A 15,227-nucleotide genomic window follows, 5' to 3' on the forward strand; every position below is an offset into this window, starting at 1 on the left:
TTTTTATATCCTTCGCCAGATACGGCCTCCAAAACTGAACACAATACTCCAAGTGTGGCCTCACCAATGACATATACAGGGGCATCAACACCTTCCTTCTGCTGGTTACTCCTTTTTCTATACAGCCTAGCATCCTTCTGGCTACAGCCACTGCCGTATTACATTGTTTAGATGCCTTTAGATCCTCAAGCATAATCACCCCAAGGTGATTCTGTTCTGTTTCTCTATAAGTGCCCTCTTAAGGCATTAACTGGGAATTTCCTTGTTAATTCATGTGGATTTATAATGCCCTGCCAGCCAGTAATTACCTTAAATACTGTTTGTTGAATAGATTTATTTATTTATTTAACAAATTTCTCAACCGCCTATTACTAGACGACTTACAAATAGCAACATTCATAAAATAAGTAAAAACATACAAAACACAGAATTTATCCAGTCAATATACATTTAGGCCCGGATTCTGTATAGGTCACCTGTCCTGGGCATCCTATACAGAATCAGTACAAAACCCGCCCAAAGTAAACCTGATTCTATAACCAACGTCCATGTTGCAGACGCCAGTTACAGAATCAGGTTTTTGTTTAGAGTTTAGACGCGGCCACTATACTTTATCGCAGCAAGGGATTTCCCTGACGCGATTAGTATAGTGGCCGTGGCTATGGCCGCCAGTATCCCCAACCCCCCCCCCGACATTCGCGGCAAAGGTGCTCAACCCCTCCTGCCAAAAGAACCCACCCCCCAAAGATTGCCAGCAGGAGGGTACCCAACCCCTCATGCCGGACCCCCCCAACGACTCCCCCAAACAAAATGCTCTAACCACCTTCCCCAGACCCCCCAAATGGCCAATCAAGCCCTAGGATCCTGTGGGTTGGGCAAGGGAGGGGAGGGGAGGGGAGGGGAGGGGAGGGGTTGGCCCACCTCATTTGGACAGAGGCGGGCCTGCTGGCCGGACGGTGCGAAGACCCATCCGGCCAACTTGGCGGTAAGCTTGTAGGGGGGTTTCGGGGTGGGGGTTTCATGAGGGGGTCCAGCAGGAGGGATTGGGCACCCTCCTGCTGGCGATCTTTGGGGGGTCCGGCAGGAGGGGTTGGGCACCCTTCTCCCAGCAATCTTCGGGGAGGCCATTGGGGGGTTCTGGGGAAGGTGATTAGGGCATTTTGTTTGGGGGTCGTTGGGGGGGTCTGTAAGGAGGGGTTGGATACCCTCCTGCCGGCGATCTTTGGGGGGGCGGGTTCTTTCGGCAGGAGGGGTTGGGCACCCTCCTGTTGCGAAAGTCGGAGCTATACTAATCACTGAAGGGAGTTCACTTGCCACGATAATGTATAGCAGCCGCGTCTACTTACCATGAAGGCCAGCATTTTGCTAGCCTACATTGTAAGCATCTCCCGCTCTGGTAGGGAGATGTGTAGGGCCGCCAAGGTTCCTCTAAGGCAGGGGTACCCAATACGTCGATCGCGATTGACCAGTAGCTCAGGAAGGCAACGTGAGTCGATCACGGAGCCCATCCCGGGCTCCGTGATAGACTCGTGTTGCCGTCCTGATCTACGGGCCAATCAGCCTTCCTCTCCAGTGTTCTCCCTAGGGCCTTTTAGCTGGGCGGTCCGCCCAGCTGTCATCTGCCGCTGCTGAACATTTTAAAAAAAACCAAAAAAACGGCTTGGAGATTTCAGCCCGTAGTGAACTTATGCTCCGGGCTCTAACATGTGCGTGACGGCTTCTCTTCTCTTCCCTCCGAAATCGGAAGTTATGTCCGGGGGGGTGGGGGAGAAGGGAAACTGGCACGCACATGTTGAGCCCCCTGAAGCAAGCATTCGCTACGGGCTAATGCGGGAGACAGGTTAGTGAAGCATTTGTTTTCTTCCTGCCAGGTCCTGCCTACTTTCTGTTCCCGCGAAGGCAGGACCCGGCAGCATTTCCCCCAATAGGTTGATCACTATCTTGGGCTGATCAGCCTTCCTCTTCCCGACGGCAGAATTGACGTTGGGGAGAGGAATGCTGGTTGGCTGAAGCAGGGAGAGCTTGGGGCCTGTTATTGGTGGCGTTTGGGTCCTGGTCCCCGATGGCAATGGCAGTGGCAGTGGCTTGGGGGAGGGCAGGGAGAAAGAAATAAAAAGGGCAGGCAAGGAGACAGAAGGAAAGAAGAGAAACAGAAAAAAAAAGAAAGGGAGGCAGAGAGAAAGAAAGGGCAGGGAAGAGGAAGGAAAAGTTGGGGGAAGGAATGAGATCTGGAGGAGAGGAAGCATACAGGCTAAAAGAAGGGAAGAAAGATTATATGCACAGTCAGAAGAAGAAAGTGCAACCAGAGACTCATGAAATCACCAGACAAGGTAGGAAAAATGATTTTATTTTAAATTTAGTGATCAAAATGTGTCTGAATTTATATCTGCTGTCTATATTTTACACTAAGGTCCCCTTTTACTAAACCGCAATAGAGGTTTTTAGCGCAGGGAGCCTATGAGTGTCGAGAGCAGCGCTGGGCATTCAGCGCAGCTCCCTGCACTAAAAACTGCTATCGTGGTTTAGTAAAAAGGGAGGGGGGTATATTTGTCTATTTTTGTATGGTTGTTACTGAGGTGATAATGCATAGAGTCATCTGCTTTGACCTCTTTGAAAAACCCTGGAATAGGAATGATAATTAACATTTTCTATGCGTACAGTGTGCTTTGTGGTTTGTTTGTTTTTATTTTATTGTTGGTAGATCATTTTGACTTGGTCATTTAAAAAGTAGCTCGCAAGCCCAAAAAATGTGGGCACCCCTGCTCTAAGGCTATTGCCTAGCCTTAGGAAAGCTTAGGCAGGCTTGTGGGCCTCCCTAGGCTCCCGGAGGCGCCTTCAACATAGGCAGCCTGCCTGGGGAGCATTTTTTTTTTTTTTTTTTTTAGAGAACGTGTCTCCCGATTGGCTGATTAGACAGCTGTAGGACGCCTACAGCTGCCTACAATCGGGATGCACTGCAGAATCAGGGCCTTAAAATCCCTCAAAAAGAACAATTTATCCACAGTATTCTGCTATATAGCAATCCAGACCCAGAGAAAACAAGATATTCTAACCAAGATTAATGAATTTTTCAGTCAACAATTAACTTGATCTTTCATTTATTTAAAAAAAGGGGGAAGAAGAGCAGTTTTTCTGTGTATAAAGGAGGAGAATAGGGTGTTGTTAAATAGATTGGTTCTGTCTCAATTTGCACTTATTTTCAACAGCATACATGACTATTTCATTGCTGGGAGAGTCTCCCATACAGGCACACACAGCCACATTGCTGATCAGTATGACCAGAGGAGCATAAAAAAAGAGGGGATCCATTATTTTGCAAGAGAAACAAAATCAGAGGCAGTGAACTAGTGGACTGATTTTTAAAATACATACTTTCATATCAAGCATTTCTGGTTTTATTATACACAAAGTAATACTTTTGCTATATGAGAATGCAGTCTGAATTGGATGCAATTAACACTATACAGCACATGTCAGGAAAAGAATTGCAGAGTTTCTTGCCCCAGTAAAAGGATTAAATATGTATTTTAAACTATTGCCTATTTTTTAATGTAATTTTTGTATAAGCTACAGATTTTTGTGTAATGGCTTGTAGCATTAGAATATTAATGCTTACCTTGTACAGTGAGGGAAAGCATCAGAAGCCATATAGCTGCCCTCAGATGAAGTAGCTACATGTCCTGTTACACACAGGTGAAAAGTGGCTTCAAGAACAAGCAGGATAACTGTGAACTTTCCAGAAAGAACATAAATCCACAAAGCTAAACAAGTTCTTCTTGCCTGTCTAAACTGTTGGCATCTAGCCCTGTTTAGTAAACCCAGCATAAGTGCAGAATCTAATTGGAATAGAGGAGCTATTCCACTAGTGGTTGGTGTATCCCAGGGCTCTGTCTTAGGACTTCTTCTCTTCTGTCTCTACTCTTCCCTCAGTGCTCTGATCTCCTTCCATGGCTACACTTGAGATTTCACCTAAAATCCAAGAAAAAGTCTCAGCCTGTCTGACTGATATTGCTGCCTGGATATTAACCTGAAACTAAACATGTCCAATACTGAACTGCTCCTCTTTCCTCCATTCTTCATCTCTGTAATCAAACTACATTGAGCAAAAATAAACAGAACAAAAAAAAAAAAGCATAGCTGCAGAGCTGGGTACTCTGACCGCATGCCACTGTGCCTTCCATTGGATTCTGCCATTGATTTCAGTAAAGGTGAAAATGCTTCAAAAATTGGTCAGTCTGTGAATGAATGCATCTGCTAAAGAAATAGTAGTACTTCCCCTCTTGCAACAATCTAACCTTCCTCTATGATGTGATGTAACTTTTTCCCCATAATGCTGCATGGGCCTCTTATCTTGTTAATCACCTAGATAAAGAAATCTGATTAGATTAGTAGGATTGCTTAAAACTGTTATGCTCTAAAATGCTGTAAATTTCTGTTTTGTTCTTAATAGAGAAGTCTTCTCTCACCTCAGACGATGACAAGATTGACTATTTAGCCTTTTTACTTGACAAACAAGGTAAGCACAACTACCGGTAATTCAGTTTAGTATAATTTTAAGGCCCTCTGATTTCTGCTTGAGAATTCCTAGAAACAGGTTTCATTTTAAGGGCCTCTTAAGACACATTTTTCTTTGTGTGGGTTTTTTAAATTTTGTTTTGTGGCATGGTAGGTCTTCTTGTGACAATAGCACTATAAGCCTTTATTCATGACTACTCTGAGAACCCAGAATCTTATATTTCTTTCCTCCCCCTCCCCTTCTTTAGTCCAGGTTTATGAGTACACTTCTCCCTCTGTATTCGCTGTGATAGGGGATTAACAGAACCGCAAATACAGAAAAACTGCAAATAACTTTTTCATATGTTATTCACTGTTTTCTATTAAAAACCATTGTGAATATGGTGAAACTGCGAATAACATGGTGGGAGGCCTGGCCTGTTCCTGAAGAAGAGGCAAAACACGGTGAAGAAAGTGCTGGGAATCAACAATTTTCTCTGTAAACACTTGGAATCAGTGATTTCTCTATGCAATCTGATGTAATTTGGGGAGAGGAGCCAGCAAGCTAAAAAAACGTGAATAATCGAAAACGTGAATACTGAAACCGCGAATACAGAGGGAGAAGTGTACTCTGAAGCTAGCCACTAGATCAGGGCTTCTTGAAATATGGATCGCAAACATAAATGGGATTGCAAAATCTACACTTGGGATTATAACATGGGCAAACTGAATTGAAAGCCCATGCCTCCAGACAAGCCCGGACTATAATTAGGCCTGTGCGGGCTCTGTGAAAGGCAGGAGATGATGGCAATGTCAGATGCAACACTGTAAAAAGGTCAAGAGCAGCAGCATGGATGAAAGAGAGGGGTCATGTGCTTTCTGTTGTAACAATAAGGTGATCGCAGCCACAGTAGGTTTGGTAGTGCTACACTAGATGGTATTGTAATTAGATGATGAGACTCCTTCTTATTGAGGGCTGAGAAGACTACTTCTACAGCATGTCACTGCCCTGGCTGAACCAAAGAACAGAAGTCAGGCTTGAAGATTGAAACCTTGTCCAAAGTAGTTTTTAAATAGCTTTGCCTGGACTGTGAAAGACTTATATTTATTTTCTTTCATGGTAAATATTGCATGAATAGATATACTGTATAAAGGAAATGATGCCCAAATTCTTTGATGAGATACCTTTAACCTCAGCACAGCTTTCAATAGCGTTTCTAATTCAAAAAGTGTTTTATTATAATATGATACTTGCTGCCTTATATGTATAATGCTGTCTTTGTCCCAGCTACCCAACTTTCTAACGATGCACCACTTGTGGAGTCGTCAGGGAAGAACCAAGCAGTCAAACCAAATGCAACAGATCAACCCATTGCTTCCACCAAGGGCTCACCAAGAGATTCTCATGCACCTTTTAGCGATGCCATTTTACTTGGTAGGTGTCAAATATTTTAGTATCATCTTGATTAAAATAACCATGTTTCTTGTATAATCCCTCTGGAGGATGAACTTGAGGGTTGTGCATCTTATTCCAGCCTTGACTGCAGAACTTAGAAATAAAACAAACCCCCCTCTGCGAGGTCACCTGTGCAGACACTCCCCTTGAAGCTCAGTTTGCTTCTGTAGCCTTGCTGAGAACTTCTAATTTCTTCTGCTCATGATTTTATTTCTCAATTCCTAGTCTTGTTTTCTTCGGTGCTGCGGATTCACTCTGAGAGTGTTCCTTCAGAGGGAGAACGCAGACTTTCCTTAAAGATTGTCTGCTTCTGGAGGGTGCTATGTAAGCTTACACTGCAGTAAACCCTCTAGACAGCCTGCAGATTGGATCGGGTCTCCGGGATCGGGAGTCATATCTCCTCTGGTTCATCCGCAAAGGGATAGAGCGCAGGCTGCTGTGGTTCCATGGAGGTACGCAGAGATCGGAACAGGACCACGTGTCTTCCTTAATTCCCCTGAGGGGTCCTGATGGTCATGATCTGTGGTGACAAGGAAGGTGAGACGGTCAGAAGACCTGAAAAATCCAATTTAATCAGCTCCTGAGGTATTGATCTCCCTATGCTTGCACTGTGTATTTCTGGCTGCCATTGAAATGCATTGCAGCACATGTATCAGAGCTGTCTGTGTACCTCTGGGTTTGGAGATTTGGGGGGGTGCTGAAATCGGGTTTTGAGCGGTTTCCCTGCATACCCTGGTCCCCCCCCTACCTGTAAAATAGTAAAATCACCATTTTTCGCGGTTCCCTGCATTTTTAACGGGCCATTTTTAGTCAAAATCAGCACCCGCGGTGGCCATCTTGGATTTTCATTAAGAACATAAGAAATGCCGCTGCTGGGTCAGACCAGTGGTCCATCCTGCCCAGCAGTCCGCTCACGCGGTGGACCTCAGGTAAAAGATCAGTGCTCTAAATGAGTCCAGCCTCACCTGCGTACGTTCCAGTTTAGCAGGAACTTGTCCAACTTTGTCTTGAAACAATGGAGGGTGTTTTACCCTATAACAGACTCCAGAAGAGCATTCCAGCTTTCCACCACTCTCTGGGTGAAGAAGAATTTCCTTACGTTTGTACGGAATCTATCCCCTTTCAACTTTAGAGAGTGCCCTCTCGTTCTCCCACCTTGGAGAGGGTGAACAGTCTGTCTTTCTCTACTAAGTCTATTCCCTTAAGTATTTTGAACATTTCGATCAAGTCCCCTCTCAGTCTCTCTTTTCAAGGGAGAAGAGGCCCAGTTTCTCCAATCTCTCACTGTACGACAACTCCTCCAGCTCCTTAACCAAACGCCAATTGAATAAGATCCTGAACGAGGAGAATCTACGAGATCCCCATCAACATGGTTTTATGAAGGGAAGGTCCTGCCAATCAAATCTGATCAGCTTCTTTGACTGGGTAACAAGAAAGCTGGATATAGGGGAGTCCCTGGACGTCATGTACGTTTGATAGCGTCCCACACCGCAGGTTATTGAGCAAGATGGGTTCGATGGGACTGGGTGAAACATTAACCGCATGGGTTAGGGACTGGCTTAGAGGTAGACTTCAGAGGGTATAACGGAGGTGATCAGCGGAGTGCCGCAGGGCCCGGGCCCGATCCTATTTAACATCTTCGTAAGAGACTTGGCTGAGGGGCTTTGAGGTAAAATTACATTATTCACCGATGACGCCAAACTATGCAACATAGTAGGCAACCGCACATCTGATGAAAGCACAGTGCCCGACAAAAGCTCAATGCCCGACAGTATGACACAGGACCTACTCCTGCTGGAGCATTGGTCAAAGACTTGGCAACTAAGTTTCAATGCAAAAAATGCAAGGTCATGCACCTTGGTGGCAGAAATCCATGCAGGACTTGCACCCTAAATGGTGAGATCCTAACAAGGACTGTAGCAGAACGTGACTTGGGGGTGATCATTAGCGAAGACATGAAGACTGCCAATCAAGTGGAGAAAGCTTCATCCAGGGCTAGACAAATCATGGGCTGTATCCATAGAAGTTTCGCCAGCCATAAGCCCGAGGTCATAATGCCGTTGTACAGATCCATGGTGAGACCCCCATCTGGAATACTGTGTACAATTCTGGAGGCCGCATTATCAAAAAGATGTGCGGAGAGTTGAGTCAGTTTAGCGAATGGCCACCAGAATGGTCTCAGGTCTCAAGGATCTCCCGTATGAGGAACGACTGGGTAAGTTGCAGCTGTACTCACTCGAGGAACGCAGAGAGAGGGGAGACATGATCGAGACGTTCAAATATGTCACAGGCCGTATCGAGGTGGAAGAGGATCTCTTTTTCCTTAAAGGACCCACGGCAACAAGAGGGCATCCATTGAAAATCAGGGGTGGGAAATTTCATGGCGACACCAGAAAATATTTCTTCACCTAAAGGGTGGTTGATCGCTGGAATAATCTTCCACAGGTAATTGAGGCCAGCAGCGTGCCAGATTTTAAGAAAAGATGGGATTGGCATCTCTTCAGGGAGGTAGTTAGGGGTGGGCCATTAGTGTGGGCAGACTAGATGGGCCGTGGCCCTTTTCTGCCGTCATGTTCTTTGTTTCTATGAGACGTGTGCAGATCCCGCATTCCTCTCCTCCTGTCAGGCCCTAACGCCCTTCAATTCCACCGGAGTCGCGATTTCTGCATCCAGGGTGCCTAAAATTGGTGTGGGTGGTGTTTTTGCAAAATGCAAATGTAGTTCCTGGGAAACGTCTCCTCAGTCTGCTAATCTTGTGAGATCACAGAGTGGTTCCGGCCGTCGGTGACTGTTTTTCCCCAAATTTTGTGGATCTAAGCTATCGGACCATGACAAAGTAATATCCTGGACTTCAACTAGCGCCTGGTCCCGCTGATGGTGGATTCAGCTGTGGCTCAGGTCGCCATGCGTACCTCTTTATCCTCAGATGGAGGGGTTGTCCTGCAGGATGTTCAGGACAGAAGAGTGGATTTTGTTTTCAAGCGTCTTTCTGTTTCTGCTACGGCAGGAGTGTGAGCTGCCTTGTGGCCTGGGCATGTCTGAATTTTTTGACAGACGCACTCTATGGCATCTTGAACTAAGCTGGGAGCTTCTTCAGTGTCCGCTCAGCGAATGACTTGGATTCACCAGTGGTTGGGTGCTCCTGCAGCAAAAGGCTACGCTGAGCAAGTTCCCTTTTAAAGGTTCACTCCTGTTTTGCCAGGGTTTGGATGACCTTATGGCCAATATTCAGCACCGTATGCCTGAGGTGCTACCTGGCTCTAGACCTTGTCCAACCAGGGGTGTGGGACGATTGGATTTTCGTCCCTTCCAGTGCACTTCTCAGTTCGCCAGAACCCCGGCGGCAGGACAGCGTTTCGGAGCTCCCTCCAGTCCTCGCTTTGGAGGTGCAGCAGGCCAACAGTCTTCCTATACCCGGTCTTCTGCCCCTCCCTAGAGAAAATTATGATGCCAGGTCTCTGGCGGGGCCTCCCCCGGTTCAGAGGGTGGCTTTCAACCTTCCTTCCAGAATGGCAAATGGAAATCTCGGATCAGTAAATCGTCGCCATGCTCAGGGAAGGTTTTTGACTATAGTTTTCTGGTCTCCACTGGAATTCTTTCTGCCCCTCCTGTGGGAACTCCGGACAGGGCCAGCAAGGTGCGAGCCATGGTGAGCAGGTTGCTGGATCTGGAGTCTATAGAGCTTGTCCCAAAGGGACATGTCAATGAATGACTCTGAAGATTGAAGACCTATTCTGGACCTGAAGGCAGTGAATGCCTTCCTGCGAGTTCCGTTTTTAGCGTGAAACGGTGCATTCAGTGGTGACAGCAGTGGCGCCCGGGGAGTTTTTTGGCTTCCTTGGACCTCTTGAAAGCGTACCTCCACATCCCGATTTTTTCCGGATCATCGGAGGTTCTTAAGGTTTCATGTTCTCGGGAGGCACTTCAGGTTCGTGGTGCTGCCCTTTGGGTTGGTGTCAGCAACCAGATCAGTCACCAAAATCATGGTGGTGGTGGCTGCCCATCTGCGCTCATTGGGTGTGCTGGTCCATCAGTACCTTGACGACTGGCTGATCAGAGCTCCCTCTTTGGAGGAAGGCCACTTGGTGGTTCACCAAGCGGTGACTGATGGAAAGTCTCGGCTGGGTGATCCATCGCAGGAAGAGTCGCCTCGAGCTGATACAGGTTTTGGAGTACATGGGAGTCTGGTTCTATACGGGCAGGAACCAAGTGTTTCTGATGGAATCCGGGAAGCTCAAGCTTCGGAGAGCAGTTCAGAACATGTTGGCAGCTCCAGCCCCGACAGCCTGGCAGTATCTGCAGGTATTGGGTCTCATTGTGGCGACCATATTTGTGATCCGTGGGCAAGGGCTCGCATCCATCCATCTCGGTGGAATCCTCAGTGGGATGCGCTGGAGGTGAAGTTACTTGGTTGGCGACGGCACGCAGCTGTATGGTGTGGTGGTTGAACCTGGTTACTCTGTACACAGGGCTCCTTCTGCAAGTCTTGGACTGAGTAACCCTGACAACGGACATGAGTCTCTCCGGCTGGGGAGCAGTTTGCCAGTCTGCCGGTCCAGTGTTGGTGGACTGCATTGTAGAGCAGATGGTTGATCAATCGACTGGAGATGTGTATGATTCGTCTGGCTCTGCTTCAATATCAAGGGAATCTCTACGTCTTCTCGGACATTGCGAGAAGGTTGCCTTTATCAACTGTCAGGGAGGCATGAGGAGTTCCCTGCTGAGCCTGGAGGCTCGAATGCTTGTTGCCTAGGCGGAGAAGCATCTGATGGCCTTGTCCTCAGCTCATGTGGCAGGAGTGGACAATTTGCCAGTAGACTTCCTCAGATGTCAGATTCTGGACCCAGGAGAATGGTCCATGTTCAGGCTACCGTTCGAAGCCATAATTTGTCTGTGGGATCGCCCCGCCTTCGATCTGATAGCATCCTCAGGGAACCGGAAAGCAGACAGGTTCTACAGCTGCCATCGAGAGGTTGGCAGAAAAGGGCTCTGCGCTCTGCTTTAACCATGGCCAGGTGGGAAACTTCTGTATGGCTTTTCCCTGTGGCCTATGATAGGTCGCGTTCTGTGCCAGGTGGCATCTCACGCAGGTCCGGTATTCCTAGTGGCCCCAGACAGGCCCAGCCGTCCTTTGTATACAGACCTGGTGCAGTTGATCTCCGTGAGGGGTCTGCATCTTACTTGCCATTGGAGATTGCTCACGCAGGGCCCAATAGCCCTTCAAGTTCCAGGTGCTTTGGTCTTGCAGTGTGGCGCTGTACGCACAGCCTGTAGAGGTAGGGGCTTCTCTTCTGCCTTCATCGCCACACTTCTTCACGGCAACAGGAATTCAATGGGGTCGGCATCCGCAAAGACCTAGAGGAGCTTTCCGGCTGGTGTGCAGGGATTCACATGGATACTTTGGCCCCGTCGGCGCTGCATGTTCTGGACTTCCTGCAGGCTGGCCTCATGAAGGGTCTGGCAATCTCTTCTCTACGTGTTCAGATTGCGGGACTCTCCTGTGTAAGTCCCTCTTTGTTCAGGGGTTCTCTGGCTTCTCACCAAGATGTTGTCCAGTTCTTGAGGGGGGCTGGGAGGCTGAGGCCTCCCTTGCAACTGCCTTGCCCATCGTGGAACCTGAAGTTGGTCCTACGCTCCTTGACTCATCTGCCCTATGAACCCCTGGATGGGATCTCTCTGAAAGATCTTACCATTACGACTGTCTTCCTGGTGACGGTCACATCAGCACAGCGAGTGTCAGAGTTTCAGGCTTTGTCATGCTTTCTTCGCATCACAGAGTCTGCAGTGATTATGAGGCCTGTGCCGCCTTCTCTTCCGAAAGTGGTTTCCAGTTTCCACTTCAACCAGAAAGTTTGTTTGCCAGCCTTTGTTCCTTTGGGTTCCAAGTCTCAGGATTGTGTTTTGCAGTCTCTGGATGTACAGCGTCTCATTTTGAGATACCTAGAGGCCACTAATGATTTCTGTCTGTCGGACCATCTGTTTGTCCTGGTGAGCCCTGCGCTTCGGAGTCGGCCTGCTTCCAAGACTACCATTTTGCGTTGGGTATATGTGGCCATTTCCACGGCCTATGTGGCAGCAGGGAAGAAGCCTCCCCTTGGGGTGAAGGCTCACTACTAGAGGAATGGCTTCCTTGTGGGCTGAATCTCATGTGGTCTCGCAGGAGAAGATTTGGTGGGCGGCCACGTGGGCTACCCTTCATACCTTTTCCAGGTTTTACTGGCTTGATGTGGCGGCTAAAGGTGATATGGCCTTTGGTGCTTCTGTTCTCGTGGCGGGTTCTTAGGGCCCCCCCTGAGATTTGGGACTGCTTTGATATGTCCCTTGAGTTCAGCCTCCAGAGGGATTGTACAAGAATGAAAGATTAGGTTTCTTACCTCTGGAGGTTGAATTCCCACCCATCTGTTTTGGACCATTCGCAGGTCGCCTCTTCAGTAACTGGTAAGCTGCATTTCTGTCTTTGACCAGCCTCACTAAAATTTCCATGAGTGCCCTTTTATGTAAGCTTATGGGGTTTTAAGGGTTCTGGGGTGGTTCCCCTTCTGCTCTTTAGACTGTGTCTTCTTTAGTGACCTGTTCCTCAGTTTTGCAGGTGAGAAATGTTACAATTTCTTATTATGCTAACGGCCTTTTTTGGCCTTCGTTGATTATGTATTTGGTTATCATGAGCAGCATTGATTTGTATTGGGGAGTCCCCACACCCCCCTCTATTTTTTTTGTGTTTCCTGTTTGTATTAGATACTCCTGGCTTTGCTACCTACTGAGCTTCAAGGGGAGTGTCTGCACAGGTGACCTCGTAGAGGGGGCTGGTTTTATTTCCAAGTTCTGCAGCCAAGGCTGGAATAGATGCATAACCCTCGAGTTCAGCCTCCAGAGGAGATTTACAAGAATGAAGATACACAGAGGTAAGAAACCTAATCTTTCATTAGAAGTCAACTACAGTCAAACCTCGGTTTGTGAGTAACATGGTTTGCAAGTGTTTTGCAAGACAAGCAAAACACTCGTGCAAATTTTTACTCGCAAACTGAGTGTTGACTCGATAAGCGAACTGCCACCACACCACCCCAGGAACCGGCTTCGCTTCTCCCCCGAGGCTACCAGTGCTGCTCCCTCCCTTCGCTATCATCAGTACTGCTGTCAACCTCCTCCCCCTACTGACCAGTCCTGTGCTTACCTGTGCACTGGTGCTGAAAGTGCCTGCTGCTGGTTCCATGCTGGGCTGCTGTGGGGCCTTGAGCATCTGCGCATGCTCAAGGCCTTCTCGCTCTCATCCTCTCTGAGGGTGGCCTCGGGGGAGGGGGTCAAAGTGGAGGACAGCAGTGGGAGAAGTGTTGGAAGGGATATAGGTCAGTCGGGGGGGGGGAAGGGAGGGAGGAGGAGATATGTACTGTATTGTCAGTGTAACGAATCATTCAAGTTGCCATTCTTTTTTATGGGGAACTTTGTGTTGATATGCAAGCACTTTAAATTTCGAGTATGCTTCTGAAACGAATTATGCTCGCAAACCAAGGTACCACTGCATTTAATTTTTTGATTGAGCACCTTTTTTTTTGACAAATGTATGACTGGTGACACTCAAAGCTGTTTAGAGCATCCAGTAGCTTCTGCTAGCTTTCTGTATATTCTCCTCTAGTCTGACCCTTAGCATTATTCTTTTTGTTACTAGGTCAGACCAACAGTCCATCAAACCCGTTCTCACGGTGGCCAATACAGGTCACTAGTACCTGGCCAAAACCCAAAGAGTAGTAACATTCCATGCTATCGATCCAGGTCATGTAGTGACTTCCCCATGTCTTTCTCAATAACAGACTACGGACATTCCCTCCAGGAAATTATATAAACCTTTCTTAAACCAGCTGCACTATCTGCTCTTACCAAAACCTCTGGCAATGTGTTCCAAAGCTTAACTATTCTCTGTTGGTTTTAAAAGTATTTCCCTGTAAGTTTATCAAGTGTCGCCTAGTCTTTGTAATTTTTGATGGAGTGAAAAATTGATTCCCTTTTCTCCATTCTACTCCACTCAGGATTTTGTAGACTTCAATCATATCTCCCCTCAGCAGTTTCTTTTCCAAGCTGAAGAGCCCTAACCTTTTTAGTCTTTCCTCATACGAGAGGAGTTCCATCCCCTTTATCATCTTGGTCACACTTCTTTGAACCTTTTCTAGTACCACTATATTTTTCTTGAGATAAGGAGACCAGAATTGAGTGCAATACTCCAGGTGAGTGATATAGAGGCGTTAAACATTCTTAGTCGTTAACCATCCCTTAATTCATAGCATCGTTTGCTTTTATGGCCTCTGCCGCACGTTGGGTGGAAGGTTTCATCTTTTGTGTTGTCTACAATGATACCCAGATCCTTTTCTTGGGCTCTAACCCCATCTGGTGGACCCTAGTATCTTGTAACTGTGATTTGCGTTATTCTTCCCAATGTGCATCACTTTGCATTTGTCCACATTAAATATCATCTACTGCTTGGATGCCCAGCCTTTCAATTTCCTAAGATCTGCCTGCAATTTTTCACAATCCGCATGGGTTTTAACAACTTTGAACAGTTTAGTGTCATCTGCAAATTTAATCACCTCACTCATCGTTCCAATTTCCAGATCATTTATAAATAAGTTAAATAGCACCATTCCTAGTACAGATCCCTGTGGCACTCTACTGTTTACTCTCCTCTACTGTTTACTCTCCTCCATTTAACTCTATCCTGTTTTCTATCCGGTAACCAATTCCTAATCCACAACTGAATTTTGCCACTTATCCCATGACTCTTTAATTTTATCAGGAGCCTCTTATGATGAACTTTGTCAAAACCTTTCTGAAAATCTAGATACACTACATCAACTGGCTCACCTTTATCCACATTTATACACCTTCATAGAAGTCAAGCAAATTGGTGAGGCAAGATCTCACTCGGCTGAACCCGTGCTGATTCTGTCTCATTAAAGCATGTCTGTATACGTGTTCCAAAATTTTAATTTTATAATTGTTTCCACCATTTTGCCCGGCCCTGGTCTGTAATTTCCCAGATTTCCCCTGGAACCCTTTTTAAAAATCAGCATAACATTGGCCAGCCTCCAATGTTCAGGTACTACAGACTATTTTAGCGACAGGTTACAGATCACGAACAGCAGAAGTTAATGTGAGAAATAATAAAGTGAATGTTTAAGATATCTTCTATTTAATGTTAAGGACAATTGTAAGAGAACTGCTTCTATTCCTATGGCTTTAATCACAAAACATAGCATACAATTAAACTCTAAATTTTTTTTCCAGATTA

General features: G+C 46.7%; 1 protein-coding gene across 1 annotated transcript in view; it reads left to right on the forward strand.

The window, feature by feature from the left end:
• The window catches only part of NPDC1 (neural proliferation, differentiation and control 1), a 348,849-nt gene that overhangs the window by 296,818 nt on the left and 36,804 nt on the right, over nt 1-15,227 (forward strand). Inside the window, exons 3-4 of the mRNA XM_033959938.1 lie at nt 4,451-4,516; nt 5,783-5,929. Coding sequence (XP_033815829.1) covers nt 4,451-4,516; nt 5,783-5,929 — 213 coding nt within the window. The remainder of the gene's footprint in view (nt 1-4,450; nt 4,517-5,782; nt 5,930-15,227) is intronic.

Source organism: Geotrypetes seraphini, chromosome 10 (assembly GCF_902459505.1).
Source record: "Geotrypetes seraphini chromosome 10, aGeoSer1.1, whole genome shotgun sequence".
NCBI lineage: Eukaryota > Metazoa > Chordata > Amphibia > Gymnophiona > Dermophiidae > Geotrypetes > Geotrypetes seraphini.